The 16,030-nt window shown below is 37.0% G+C and overlaps 1 protein-coding gene across 2 annotated transcripts in view; it reads left to right on the plus strand.

The window, feature by feature from the left end:
• The window catches only part of ZNF385D (zinc finger protein 385D), a 404,649-nt gene that overhangs the window by 77,996 nt on the left and 310,623 nt on the right, over positions 1 to 16,030 (plus strand). For both annotated transcript variants that reach the window (XM_069860137.1, XM_069860136.1), the window contains exon 2: positions 4,073 to 4,351. In XM_069860137.1, the coding sequence (XP_069716238.1) occupies positions 4,073 to 4,351 (279 nt within the window). The remainder of the gene's footprint in view (positions 1 to 4,072; positions 4,352 to 16,030) is intronic.

The following is a 16,030-nucleotide window of genomic DNA, read 5'->3' on the forward strand; positions in this document are numbered from 1 at the left end:
AATCCCTGTGTATCTTAAAAGGAAATGATGGCAGACTATAGGGCAATATGTATTCCTGAAAATTTTTTTCCTCATTGTCACCTAGCCAGCAGTTATAAATTATCCGCTCCTTCCTCCAGATTTGAGACTCGTGGCAGTAGGCAAAAATGTATTACAGCTCAAATGCCATCACAGCTTTCTGTGAAAGCACAAATCAACTAGCAGAAGCTTGAATCATTTATTTCAAAATTTTATTTTCCCTTATTATCTTACTGTTCGTTTACTAGTGTGCATTTTATAATTTCTTTTTCTGGAATCAGATTAGAATGCAAAACAGCAGTATTCTATATGCAAAAATAAGGCTGTAGATTAGGCTGTGTTGATTGGAATATTAGAAGGATGTTATAACTTGCTAATACAGTTTATTAGCTTGCCAGCTTATCCATGTGAATGTTTCAGAAGGAATTAGATGTGTACACATAGTGTATAATGTTTGTTTAATTTACTAGGATATATTTGCTTACAGAGTTCTGCATCATGGTTAGAAAATCTGTTTTATTATAGTCATCTCATTCCTATATGACTAGCACTATAGGTCTAGAGATATATTGTACTTGTAATTTTAAATTCATACTGCTCTCTAGTGGGGGATACTTTCAATGCGAATGATTATATATATTAATGTACAGCATGTATGTAAACAGGGATATCTGCAAGGTTACCGTCATTTAGAGCGATTTGGTAAAATTAGTGCTATCATGTTAGCATATTAATCCTCATAACGCTTTGATTAAAGACTGAATTTCTTAATTGAAAAATATTTTAAGTAGATGACTATAGCTCTCTTTGCTGGAGATACTGTTAATGACAAATTCCAGAATGCTGAAAGGGTGATGAACTGCTGCTTCTTCCTCAGGAGAAACCTCCTTTTTCCATTAGGAGAAATACTATACAGATCTGTTATATAAAAAACCTTGGGTTTTCTCCTAAGCTTTGATAGTCTCACAATGTCTTACAGGACAGTTGTGATTTCTTTTATAAAAGTCCCTGTCATCACTGTTGGTATAATAGGTTTGATTTTAATAAATAACTACTTCCATGCTGCTTCTGTTTCTCTTTATTTTGCTTTGGAATTAAATTTTTAGCCCTCTTTCTCATCTCTTGCTTTAGACAGCCAAAATCCTAGCCAGCAGATTTAACTATACCTAAAAGCTGAAAGAATAATATTGACCGAACTGGTTGAGTGAGGTTTTAATCTACAGCAGCCTAAGAGCTCTCTCAGAACTGGGTCTATACTTTTTAAAATGAAGTAGGGTTCAGTTAGCATGAAAGAACACAGTACTAATTAGATAGGAAGCAAATCTGAAAACTGAGATTGAAACTGTTCTGGCTATTGATAGGTTTTAGATTTGCCTCCTCAGATAAATTAATCTTTATGGTTTAATTGGAAAGCTGTAAATGTGTTAAAACCTTTGGAAAGCCAGCAAAACATTTAGCTGATGAATTTTACAATATTTGAAGATCTCTCAAGAATTATTTACAGTATTTTGGTGTAATCAGACCCAAATCTGAAGGCTTGATTAGACTTATTTTTAGATACTGAACCTTTTCTGGATCTGGGATTAAAGGCATCAGTAGGCCATTTTCTTGTGTGGCTGTAATGATCTTTTTTTGTCTCTAGGTTGACTTATTTGTTAGTTAGAGACCAAGCAGTATCATCGTGTTTAAGACTGCGGTAATTTTGTCACTCAAAGTACAAATTAGGTTGTTTGGCTAGACCTTCATTTATTTACTGAGTCCAGGAGAACAAGCAGTTTAAAAATTTATATGCTATATAAAGGTCTCATCAAGATGCTAAGTTGGTATAACATTTTGCTCTCCTTGAATAGTAAATTGTGTTTGCAGTGCACAGAACACTTCTTCATCTGTGCCATTTCTGCTCACCGTTAATCACAGAAGCCGCTGTTTACATTGGTTTCACTTGAAGTTCTGCAGATGGGATTATCTTCTCATTTCTGTAGTTGTTACAATCTGGTATGAGCTGAATCTAAGTTAAATGTCCTTGAATTATAACCCTGGGAGCTTAAGGTAAGAGACAAATATAATGTGTTTATTATTTGTCTTTGAACTATTGTTCAAGCATTCACAGGAAGTGGAGACAGGAAGCTGGGGATTGCTAAATACCTAAGTAATAAACTCAGGAGCAAGGTCTATGCATTTAAGCTTGACTGACTAAAATATAGGGAGTTTATTTTTTTCTTCTTAATTGCAACAGATCAAAATATATAAATATGGGAAACAAAGGCCTCCCCTTCCTTTTTTCCAACTTGAAAAGTGTTTGCATATTTAGGTGCTAAAACAGCTAAGAATTTTTGGTGTTTAGTCAAGTGCAGCATTTGAATGTAGAAGTGTATGTAATGAAATGCAACAATAGATTGTCATCCACATATAGTTTAACTGACCTATTTATTGTATATTTTATAATGAAAAAATAAAAATGTGATACTTATGGATTTATTTCTGGACAGGATTATAAAATATTTCTGCTGTAATACCTACCTTTATTTCTGTGGTGGATTGACCTTGGCTGGCTGCCAGACTCTGACCCAGCCACTCTCTCATTCCCTTTTCCCACCAGGACAGAGAGGGGGAAATAAGATGGAAAATCTCATGAGTTGAGGTAAAGAAAGGGAGAACACTTACTGGTTACTATCACAGGCAAAATAGGTTCAAATTGAAGAAAATTAATTTATTGCCAATTGAAATATAGTTAGGATGGTAAGAAACAAAGTCAAAACGCTAAACACTTCGTCTGTAGGCCTGCCACTTCTTCCCAGGCTTAACACTCTTGACTCTTCTACGCTGTCGTCCCATTCCTGAACAGTGCAAGGGGATGGGGACTGGGGGTTGTGGTCAGTCCTTATCACTTCATCTCTGCTGCACCTTCCTCCTCACACTGTTCCTCTGCTCCAGTATGTGGTCCCTCCCGTGGAATACAGTCTTTCGTGAACTGCTGCAGTGGGTGTCCTCCCCATGGGCTGCAATTCTTGAAAAACTGCTTCAACATGGTTCCTTTCCATGGTACAGTCCTTTAGGAAGGGTCTACTCCAGCATGTGACCTCCATGGGGGTAACAGGTCTTGCCAGAAAGCCTGCTCTTGCCTGGGCTTCTTCCGCAGACTACAGCTCCTGCATGGGCTCTTCGTGGCCTGCAGCTTCCTTCTGGCATATCCACCTGCTGTGGTGTGGGGTCCTCCAAGGGCTGCAGAGTGGATATCTGCTCTACTGTGGTCCTCCTTGGGCTGCAGGGAGACAACCTGTGTCACCATGTTCTTCACCATGAGCTGCAGGGGAATCTTTGCTCCAGTACCCGGAGTAACTTATCCTCTTCTTTTCCTCTGTCTGTAGGGCTCTTCCTCTCACATTTTTTTAGCTGCTGCACAGTGTTTTTACCTTTTCATAAATACGTTATCACAGAGGTGCCACACCTGTGGCTGACAGACTAAGCTTTGAGCACAAGTAGGTCAGTTTTTGAGCCTCCTGGAACTGGCTATTCCCAACATTGGACTGCCTTCGGCTTTGTTTTAGAGGTTATCCTTCTGCCCCTACTGCCAGTGCCTGGCCACCTGAATCAGATGCAGTTTCCCACCAAAGGTGACAGTTAAGATGTCATGAGCTTCGTCTAGACCTCGCTGAGATTACTAATTTAGCATTTGTAAAGTTGTTTTCCATACTATAATTATTAAATAAACTAGCCAAGGGATTAGAGACTAATAATAATAAATAAAATATTAAATAATAATAAAAAAAATTTAAAACCTACCACCTATGTCGGGTTTGTTTCAGTGACAGATTTAGTCGTACCCCATAACGTTTAAAAACATTCACGTATGTGACTGTGAAGTTGCTTATGCAGCAGAACTAAAAGACATGAATAGAAAGCAAACCACATCAGTGGAAATGTAGTGTTAAAATATAAAAATGCAAAGAACCTTCCTTTTGTTTATTTAGAGATATAGAAAGTTTGTGTATATTATTTTGTATTTCTCGTCAATTTTCCCTCATGGTTCGTGTTTATTTTTCTTTCCTTCCAGAAAATATGAAGAAGCCCTGGAGCCCTGATCTACCAGTTGATAACCACTCATACAACTCAGATTTCACATCTGTCTCAGAGAGGGGAGGTGAGAAAGAATTAGCACCTTGTGGCACTGAAGAAAAGAAGGAAAGAGAAAAGAAACACACCAATTTCACTTTGTGTAATGTTTGCAACATTCAGCTGAACTCTGCTGCTCAGGCACAAATCCACTACAACGGCAAATCCCATCAGAAGAGGTTAAAACAGCTCAGCAATGGAAATCTCAAAAGTGATAGTGGTAAGCTTTAGAACATATATACACCTTTTGCCGTGCTTTGGTGTGAGAATTGCGGCAATGTGCACTAATGTCAATATAAATGAATCTAAGCATTTCTTTTATTCGGCCAACAAATCCATTGAAGTTTAGGCAAAGGCTTTCACTGACTTCAGAGTGCTTGGGGTCATCTCTAGCATGAGCATCTGGCAAACAGCTAAAGGTATACAGTCTGTGTTGTTACAAGAGGTTTTTATTTTATATTATGTCTACATGATTGTGTTGATTCAGCTTCTTTCTCATTCCATTTGCATTCTGATGGTTTTCAGCATAATCAGTGATGTTCTATATGCCACTAGAGAGGCTATACAAGTTAGGGTTATGTTTGCTTTTAATGAATGTCAGGCAGTTGTAAAATACATTTAAACAAATACATTCCCAAACTCGTTTCATTTTAGTTTGATTCACCCCCTAGCTAGCTTAAGTCTGTTTAAAGATCATGACTGAAGTCAAACCAAGGTGGAACAAAGGTTACTTTAATTTTAATTGATTTCATTGACAGCTTTGGAAATGCATTTTGTAGTAGGTGGCGTGTTTTCTTATCTTCAGAGTGAATTGTATGCCTCAAAGGAAAATATGCTTGTGGCTTTATGGAAAAGAAGTAGATCAGATAATAGAGGCAAATGGTAGTCTCTAAGAAGAAGAAACATATTACTGTGTCATAATTTTCTCAATTTCAGACCAGGTAGTTGTCAAATTTGCTGTACTATGGGTGGAGTTGTACTTTATTCTTCTATCTGCTTCTATTCACCATGTTACATAAATGATGGTTTTAACACGATGTATGAAGGACTCGCAGACTTTCTTTCTTCAGAGCACACACATTGCTTAATATTTTGTGCCATGAGTTGCTTGCTGTGCCATCTGCAGAAGGATACACAGAACATTATCCTTACGTAAGACTTATGAGGTGTTTTTAATAATCTGCTTTCTCCTGGCTTTAAGAGTTGAGAATAATGTGGCTATGTTGCTGAAGTGAGTTGCATACGAGTGCTTTACTATGTAGGAAGTTTTGCTCATTTCCTTAAAAACAAAACAATAAAACAAACAAGAAGAGCTCCATAACATTGAACAACAAAAAAATTTTGTCTTCAAGTGGCAGGACTGTAACATTTGGCAGTGTTCGTAGTTCAGGCTTAGAAACAATACCACTACCATCAGTAGGCATTGTGAAAATGCATAAAGAAATATTGATTTCCTAATTGATTGAAAATGCAATATGGTTACCCACAAATGCATTCTTTCTATTACCAAATAAACACAGTCTAATGTTAATGCTATCTTCACTTAAGGTAAAATTGTGTTATCGTTATTATTAGCAAAACAGTTTTGCTCATGATAGAAAGTGGTTTTCTGCAATTCATTTTTCTACTTTATTCACGATAATGAAGGAATTCATTTGCAATTAGAAAGAATTAATTAAGCAATGCTGAAATTAGTTTCAAAAGGCTTCAACATTTGTATTCTAGAGAGGAACAAAGTAGTAGTATAGTGGCATGTTTCTTATTTTCTCCTTAAATATATCCTCATGTCATATGTGTCCGCATCCATTTGTAGTCAGAAAATAGCTGGTTGACTATCTAACTCTGTTTCTGAGTGCAGTTATTTTGGGGGGATTGCCTGAGGCTTTTCCAATCTGACAGATCTTTGAGTGTCATCAAAAGTAGCACTCCACTGTGAGAATAATGTGGGGAAGAGCATAAGGAAGAGATTGTCCCATGTCACCAAATTTTGAGATTTTTTTTAAACTGAACATTATGAATGAAGTAGAGGCAAATGTTAAGTGTTTCTTGCTGATAGTTAGAGCTGAATTGGAACTGCATGTTTGAGTAACCTCCCTCCCTGCACTTTCAACAGAAATCTTGTTTGAGATCCCTTTTATAAATCAAGGAGAAATGGGAATCTGACAGACATTCCACAATAATAGGTTTTGTTGAAGCTAGTACATCTGAAATATGGGCAATGTTTTTCAGAAGAATGATTGTTTTGTTGATGAGACCCCAGCAAGCTCAAGTGACATATGACTGTGACTAAAAAAAGTTATGACTTGACCCTTTCAGTTTAGCATATGCACACAAATCATGTTTTTTTGAAGGTCACTAATGTAACTGAAGTAACTGTTAAACATGCACGGTACTATTTATTCAATATATGTCAGTTGGTTGCTTTATTTATGAGAATGTTATTTCTTGTGGTTCTTGTGGTTGATGTCTGGTTGTCACAGAAGACAGCTGTTATGCTCAGAGTCCAAGTTAATGGTCTAATCATTCTTGAGACTAAATTCTGCTGCAAATTAAAACTAAGTAAAAGCTCTGTTTTCTGAGATTGTCTTCTAAGGCTTTGTCATCCGTAGTTATTCATTATATCTCATGTTGAATGAATGAAGTGCTTGCACTACACCCAAAAGAACCCCATTTCCAAATGCAGTGATTCATGGACTGTGCTGTGGGTTGTATATGCCTTTGCAAAGTTGTGTGCTCTCTTGGAACTAATGCACATAGAAAGGTTGGGAAGAATATTGGAATTGTGACTGCTTCTTCTTTTGTTTCATCTCTGAATTATTCCCAGAAAGCAGGACAGGTTTGTGTCTTTTATATCACAAGGAGTAATAGAAATGGAGGATTGATTTATATTATGCAACAGCCCATGTCTTGTTCCCAAACAATTTGCAATGGACTGCTGAACAGAGGTAGGGTTCAGCTGTGTTAGCATTTGACTGTGTAATTAAAGCTGTCACACTGTAGTCATCATCTTCAAACTGTGTGAAGTAGCTTTTATCTGCTGGACATAAATAACAGACCTTGTTACTATAATTGAATATTCATCTCTGCATAATTTCCTAAGGTAAGTTGCTTAAGCACAATGCCTATTAGCCTGTGCAAATGTACAATTAATAAATAGTGTGCATCATAGGGTTAAAAGCAGTGTTTATTTTTTTGCTCTCTTGGTATCTGTACTGACTTTTAACAACTCATCAGATTTACTTTTAAAAGTATCTGCTTATCTGTCAGCTTGGCAGCTTTGCTGTATGATACCCACTTGGTTCTTTCCTGGGGCAGAGCAGCCTCGAAACAGCACACTGTGCAAAGTCACAAAAATGATGGGAACCTATTTTTTCTTGTGTCATTACTTGTTATAGTGACTTGTGGTGACCAAACAGGACATGGTGAGACATCAGCACTTCTGTTACTGAACTATGTGTGCTTGGAAGTAACACAGTTTTCCATGTTCTTTCCTCCCAGTAATTGCCTTTCTTGTCACTTAAAAACAATTCTCACACTTCACTCATCATATCCTATAATATATTCTTCTTGCTGATGACATTATTGCCTTTCTGCTCTCATACATGCAGTAGCAGGATGACAAGCAAGTCGATGGATATTTTGGTTATGTTTTGGGATTAAAAGAGGGCAAAATGCATTTAGTATCTGGTTTTGCTGACATTGCTCCACTTTTCACAAAACCAGCCTGGATGGTGTAGGAAGAGGTGACCTCATGTGGAAATCGTTTATTCTCACCAGCAGGAGTAAAACTCGCATTTCTACTGACAGAATGAAAAATAACTGTGGATGCAAATGTATAGCAGTACCAGTAAGAAAGCTGATATTACTAAGATTTTATGTAAAACAGAATTTCCCCTTGCTTCCTTTTGTGTAAATTGCTGAATCAACATGAGTGAATGAGGCATGGTTAGGACAAAACCAAAAACTGCTTTCCTCTGCAGTACTTTCTACAATGCATTAGATAACTAGTGGAAAAATAATGAAGGAGATGAGAAGTACCACAAAATTCATAGAACTCCTTTCACTATAAAAATGAGTTTCTGAAACATTACCCTTTTGAAACATAGGAGCCAGTGAGGCATTTGGCAGTAGTTTATCTAGCTCTCTGAATTCATAACCCAGAAAAAAGACAATCCAGTTTAGCAAGTTTCACTTTCTTTTAAACTAAGCCTGCCTACACCTTTTTCTCAATGAAATTTCATCTTAGTAAAGTTTTATTGTACTGTGAACAAAAGTGAATACATAGAAGCAAGAAAGGGAAAAGATCAGAATTAAATATGCTTTTTATCCCTTGCTAACTGCAAAAAGCAAATGTCTTAATTCAGGACTAGGTATTACTTAAGAATGAATAAAAATTTGATTTTTGCAATTATACTGAAATATACACTAAAATACAAGCAAAATTTGTTTCACGCAGTTTATTTTATTTTTCAGCTTCATTTGGTGGTTGAGTATAGTTTCCCACAGCAACTCGTGAGATGAAAGTTCCATAATAGATATGCAGTTAGTTTATGCACACTGGTCAGAGGAAATATTTAATCTTTTAGAACTTTTTTTAACATCAAAATCCTGATGTTTTACAGTCCTGCAGGTAGGAAATCCAGAAGGTTCACTCAAACCATTTGCAGAGACTTCTTACTCTTACTTTTCTGTTGACAAATCTTTTCTAGTTTGATGCTTCTGCTGTGCTTTACACCTCTGCTGTCATGTTCTTTGGTCATGAAAACTGGCAGCTTTGGAGCAGACATAATCTTACTCCAAGGCAGTAAACTACTAAGCTACAACTTTCAGGGAAAGGCCATCATCAGCTCTTTTCATTGCATTAGTCCTCCTTTCAGACAAATAGGATTGGCTAGGGCATTGGGAAAAGGAGGAAATCTTCAGGTAAAGTGTATTCTCCTTCAGAGAAATTTCTGTTAAGTTTCCTGGGAAACAAGTATTGTCAGATCAGCTTGAGGTGTTTCTGGAAGTCATCTCTGTAGCAGTGACTTGTAACAGGTTTTTCCCAAAATAAAGCAAGACATTGCCATCATAAGAACTATTTTACTGCTCCGTGGTTACCAACTTTTTTTTTTTTTTTTAATATTATGTTCTGATGCAGAGCCTCATGGCCAGTTAACAGGAAATCCAGTATGAGTTATCCTCTGATTTTAAGCCTATAGTTTGTGGGTCACAGATGACAGTATTTTGTAAAGCAACTCAGCAGGTTCCTTCTGGGTATTCTGTAATACTTCTTGAATGTCAAAGTTGGAGATCTGCGGACAAATAGGACTGGCTGAGGGCAGTGTGTTGTCAGTTTCACTGCTCCCAGATGTAAATCTTCCTTCTTATTCCAAAGCATTTGTCTGTTTTCATCATGTTCTCATTCTGGTTGGTGAACTATTAACACATTTTCTGCATTTAAGAGTACATTTGCAAGCACAACAGACTTTTAAAGCACTGCTTGTGTTTGCAGAGTTTGTTTATATTATATTCAGACATGCAGTACCCACCATCTATGACATCATAGTTCAGTACAAAGTTTTATTACAAGATAACTTACGTATCATTGTATGGATTAAGCTTAATAAAGAGCCAGCTCACACCAGTCACATACATAATGTTCATATTTCCCCTAATAAGAACAGTATGATCCACTTGGCTTTGTGGACAAACTCTTTACATGTTTGCAAATTTCTATTGGAGACTTGCAATAGTTAGCTGGCTGCTACCTATTGCAAATAAATACAAAAGGACATTACTAAATTTCGATACAGACAAATCACAGGTAAACCCTAGCATTGAACAAGTTGTGGGGAAGCTAGAGAGAAAGTTTAATGATTGCACCTGGAATAACTTCACTAATGCCAGGCAGTCACAAAGGTAACATATTTTTCAGCAATTCTGAAAAGATTCTTTTGGATTTGTGGAGGAGGAATTCATAGTAGTTAAACAATATTTCATGTAGGGTAGCTGGTAACTGGTCCATTGAATAGCATGACAGAATGAAAAAGGAGTTATAGGAGCTTAGAAAAATGTGTTTATTGATTGAGATTAATTCTTCAGAAGCTGGGAGATAAGTAGAGACTTATGGCTAAAAAGCCTAAGGTATTTTTGAAGTTCCTTATTGTTATTCAAGTACACTTAAGAATGTGCTTGTGTCCTTAGTTGAAGTATGGTTTTGGTCTCAACTGGCAAATTCCTTTATTTTCTATCATCTTAGGTGACAACTGAGAAAAACCTTCTGTGGCACTTTATTATGAATCAATCAATTTAAGGTATATGAAGAGTCTCAACCATGAAAAACATCTGACCAGAGTCTAAACAAGCCTCTAACTGCAGGCTGAAAAAAAATTGTAAAGAATTGATTTTGGTTTTGTTCTAGTTTTCTGCCTGAATATAAGACTGCACATATTCTCTTTTGGTATTTCTAGCTGTGTAAAGTGCAATCCTTTCGAGTACCATCTCCAAAACAAGATGCTTTAACATAGGACTGCACAGGATCTCTTTTAATATTCTCAGCTGTAGAGAGTGCCGTCCTTTTGGGTATCATCTCCAAAGCAAGATGCCTAGCAAATTGTCTTCAGCAATAGGATATGCATGTTTGTACATGAGAAATTCTACTACAGTGTCGCACAGTGGAAACAAGTTCAGAAGTGAGTCCTTATTTTGCTGCCTTCTAGCAAACCTGGACAGGGTTTCTGATTGCTATGCTAAGGCAATGGGGGCTGAGGTGCTGAAAGGTGTCTTCAACAGCACTCAAAAGCTGCTGTTACATGCAGGTTAGAGGGTGGAGATCTTCACTACTTGTGTGCCTGCCCTTTTAACCCTCAAATCTGTGCTTAAAATATGCTTGCAAAAAGTGGGAAAAGTGACTGTCATCCTGTCATCTTGCTGTCTTTGCACCTCTGCTTACCATCTGCATTGCCTCTTTCCAGTCATCTTTGTTTATTTGTTTGAGGTTTTTTTGTGGGTTTTTTTTTTTTTTTTTCCTGCCATGCACCTACTTATCTGAACTGGATTATGGTTTGTTTCTACATTTTAGAGTTAATCTGTTTTAGTAAGGTGTTGTCTAAGTGTTTTATGCTGTAGCAGGAATACCGATATAGAATACTAAATTAGCTGTAGAAGGTTTGGTTACTCTGGGTGCAATATGTATCCATCTGTGCTCTTTCTGAATTGTGCTGAGATGCTCGTCTGCCATTCTTTGCTTTTCCCTGAGTGTGGCACCAGTCTCATTTCTGAGAACGCTGGCATTTGATCTCTGCTTGCATGTACAGCAAGTAAACGATTGAAACCTGTTTTGCAGGATCTCCATTTAGTTCTGCTTATATAACTAGGTCCAATATAGATTATGATGACCATGGCTTCCTTCCAGACCTTCTCAGTAACATGACTTCTTTTGATACGATGGAATTTCTTTTCTGCACTGGCATCTGGTAGGCAACAAATCTTACATGAGTCATGACAACACACTAAGTTTATCAATGTTTCCTGGTATTAATTTCCCTAGAGCTAGCTTTTCCCATATTCAGTTGCTTTTCTTACTTCAAATACAGGTCTGTATTCCTTAGTGAGGCTGTGAAAGTGTAATTTTTTACCTTTTATGTGGCATTATATTTTAAATTTTTAGATTGTCACAAAAATTAAGCAGAATTTTTGGGATATATCTGAGTAGAAGAAAAATAAAGCAGATATCATCAAATGTGACAAATATTTCAGTAATGCTGACTTTTTCTTATTTATGGTCTTTTATTTCTGTGCTGCAAAGTGTACTGTCTTCCTGATAGTCTTGTCACTGAAATCTTCAGTTAGTTTTTTATCCTCTGACATGTTACACAGTAGGAGGAAATATATCTCAAGATCAGAGTTTTAGGACCAGTTCCAATGAAATTAATTACAAACTCCTGTTGATTTCAAGAGAAGGAGATAAGTTCCTCACTCTGCTGAGGAACTTAATTAATGTTAGCAGAGATTTATGCCATTTCAGTTTACATCATCAAGGAAGCATCACTTCCTTCTAATCTACAGTTCACACTGCTACTCTAGGAAGGATTTAATCTATATGATGTTTTTCTTTTGTTTCTCAGATTAATACTCATATCTTAGCCTAGCTGGAGTACCCATCCAGACAGCATTGTAGATATGTAGACATAGTCAAGATTTCCCCATGGAGTTTTTCCATATGTATGAAATCAGAGAGCTGGAAAGATACAATAATTGCAAGCAAAGCAGCTCACTAACTAAGCTAATTATTTGTTCTGTATTCAAAATTAAAATTCTTCTCTAGACACTTCATGTCAGCGTAACATGTCTTTAAATGCAAGCCTCTCTGGTGGGGATGGTATATACTTTGTTATATGGAAAATAATGTGAAGTATTATTAATTTTCTTATGTTGAACTTCTTCCATTTGTAACTATTCTTGGGAACACTTGCAGTTAATTTGTCCTTTTTTTTTTTTTGCCAAGAGGACCCCATCCCTACTCATTCGAGATAGCAATATTATTACAAAGTGGATAAAAAATTCTTCCTTCTACTTCCCTCCCTGTCCTCGAATTCAACAGAGTTTTGAACACTGACAGTTTGCATTGTGAATAGCTTTTTTTTTTTTTTTCCACTGGGGAAAGACAGTAGAAATTTGTCTTTTTCTTGCTCCTCATTTTTAACTGTTATAATAATATGTCCTACTTTTTCCAAAAGTGTTCTTTGGATATTTTTTCTTATATTTTTTTATTTGATCATCAAACTGAGGAAAACCAATGATTCTGTGGCCATAGTTCTGACTGCACTTAGCTCCATTTTCCTCACTTTTGATTCAGAGCCATGTTACTAGTCATAAAACTTATGTATAGTAAACCATAAATGGATGCATTTGCATAGGTGGTCATTCTTGGTTAACTACCAATTTCAATACTGCCTTTTTTCTCCTTTTGCTGTTGAAAAAATATTATCTTTAATGTTTCTATTTTCCTAGAAGAGGTAGTAAAACTCTACTGATAAGATAATAGCATTCTTCATAGCAAAGGTAGTTGAAACAAGGACTGTTAGACAATTGTAGTCAGGTCCAAAATACTACCAATGATGTCCCTCAGTGCAGTGGTGATTTCTGATACTGTAAAGTGGTTTTTCTATGTGATATATAAAAAATTAGAGGTCTTGAAAAGAAGTAATTCACCTTTTTGGAGTAGTCTCTGACCTTATACCCATAGGGCATTAGAGTCAAGCCTGTAGAAGTGTTTCTTGTGGAAGTGTGTACTGGGAAAGTTTCTAGTGGCAAGCAGGATAGTACATTTGAGAGATATCTTTAAATGCTACTTCTGTCTTCACAAAAGGAGAAAATGAGTGGCCATGAAGTTTTTGAAGCAAATCTTTATGAAAGACATTTGCAGGTTCATTAAGTAAAGGAAGATTGTTGGAAATAGCCAACATAGATTTATGTGCAGATTTTGTAAGAGCAAACTGATTACCTTCTATGGTGAAATGACTGGCTCTGTGAACATGAGGATATACTTTTCTGACTTACGATAGGCTTTCATCATGATCTTCCATAGGACCATTGTAGCCAAATTGGTGAGACAGGGACTGGATGAGTGGAATACAAAGTAGATTAGAACCTGGCCAGATGATCAGGTTCAAAGTGTAGTGATCAGCCTTTCACAGTCTAAAAAGCAGCTGATTGGTTATGGCACTCCTCAAGGGTTGATAGGGCATTGCTGTTTAATGTCTCCATTAGTAACCCTGATGATGCGATGAATTGCCTACTTACCAAATCTGCAGATGACAGTAAACATCATTGATGTGGTAGAGTATGACGCTACTGTTCACAGGAACCTCAACAAGGTGCAGGAGTGCCCCAGCAGTATCCTTATGAAGTTCAACAGATGAAAAAATGTGAAGTCCTGTACCTGGAACATAAGCAAGTACAGGCTGGGCAACAAGTTGAACACAATTTGTCAGGTTTTGTAGAGATTAAGGCTTAACTATATACTGGGCTGCATTTGCAAAGGATAATTAGTTGTTTGAGGTAAGTGATTACTATCCACTCTGCACTTTTGAGATCATATGTGGAGTATTGTGTCCATTTCTGGGCTTCCAGTATAAGAGAGACATCAACAAAAGGGAGTGAGTCTAAAGTAACATCACTAAGATAGTCAGATTGCTGGAGCATGTCTTATGAAGAGAAGTTGACGAAGGTCATCCTGTTTATTGTGAAGAGAAGAAGGGCTGATGAGAGGTCCTCCTGTGGTCTTCAACTTCCTAGAAGGATTTTAGAGAGATATGTGTGTACAGAGAAAAGGCAAGAGTCGATAGTCACAAGTTCCAGCGAGGGAAATTCTGATTAGATATGGAAAAAAACATTCAGAACTTCACTACAGAGATGGATAAACAATGGAATAAGTTGTGCAGAGAGGCTGTGGAAATTATTCTCAGGAGATTTTAAGAACGGGGACGGGGGGCAGGATGGGAGGGAGTGGCCCCGGGCTCCGCCGGGGGGGGTTCAGGCTGGGGATTAGGAGGGGGTTCTTCGCGGGGGGGGTCATTGGGCGCTGGAACAGGCTGCCCAGGGAGGGGGTTGAGTCCCCTGCCCAGGAGGGGTTTGAGGCACGGGTGGATGAGGTGCTGGGCGATATGGTTTGGTGTTTGATGGGAATGGTTGGACTCGATGATCCAGTGGGTCTCTTCCGGCCTGGTTATTCTGATTCTGTGATTCTAACCTTGAAGTTAGTTCTGTTTTAAGTAGGGAGCTGCGCAAAGTAAATTCCAGAGAACCTTTTCAACCTGCATTATTCTAGGATTCTGTAGAAAATACACCAGGAAAACGTCAGTTTTAAAGAGTCAGGGGCCTACTTGCTTAATTTACAGCAGAAGCAAAGGCTTGGATTTTTCTTCAGAGAAAAAAAGAAAAAATGTCAAGAAAACCTCACTCTGAATTTCAAGTTGCTGGTGTTATTTGACAGAAGCAAAACAAAAATTATAAAATCTCTATTCCTAGTCTTTGAGATGCAAAACAAACTGTTGAAGCCTTTTTCAGTATTATTGTTTTTTCATCAAATTGCCTGTAGCACAGTCAGTACTGCTGTTGATGCATGTTACAGTCTATCTAGTTAAAGGTTATCAAAATGAAATTCTTGGCTTCTAAAAGAGGAAATCTAGGGAAAAGCTACTATTATACATGAAACGTGTTTTTAGACCGTTCTTCTGTCATTGGTGATGACAGAGGGAACAGATGCTACAGGATGCACTAAGTAACAACAGTTACCATGTTGTGAAATGATGTACTAAGACAGACTTGGTCTTCGTTGCAGGCCAATATTATTAGCCATTCAAACTTATTTTCTTAAAATACACTAACTTTTAATGTAAACCATTAAGATGTCAACAGTAGACACCTCCATGTAACACTGGACTGATCAAACAGCTCATTTAAAAAGCAATTCAATAACTGATATTGATTTTAATTGGTTTTTTTGGTTTTGTGTGTTGTGGGTTTTTTTCCTCGTAGATCACATCTCATAATGAAATTAAATTATGATTGTCTAAAAAGTAATTGTTGTATGTTGAGGGAAACATATCGATCTCTGTTTAGAATTGTCTTTGTAATCTGTTATTCCTAATGCTTTAAAATCTTGAAATGTTTAAGAAAAAAACCATTGCAGTAATAATTCACTGTATTTTGTTTGATTTTATCATTGACTTTTAATGTCAGTGACCTTTGTCACAAATAGATGAAATATGCCTGAGAAAGCCAAGGAAAAGATCCTGGAACTGCCAAGCTTGAAAAATAGATATTATTTAGAATTACAGTGTTGGCATTTAAAAGCTTAGCACTGTGAAATAAATTGTTTTAAAAGCAGTGGCAAGCCTCTCTGGTATTATGA

This window comes from Phaenicophaeus curvirostris, chromosome 6 (genome assembly GCF_032191515.1).
Source record: "Phaenicophaeus curvirostris isolate KB17595 chromosome 6, BPBGC_Pcur_1.0, whole genome shotgun sequence".
NCBI classification, from domain to species: Eukaryota; Metazoa; Chordata; class Aves; order Cuculiformes; family Cuculidae; genus Phaenicophaeus; species Phaenicophaeus curvirostris.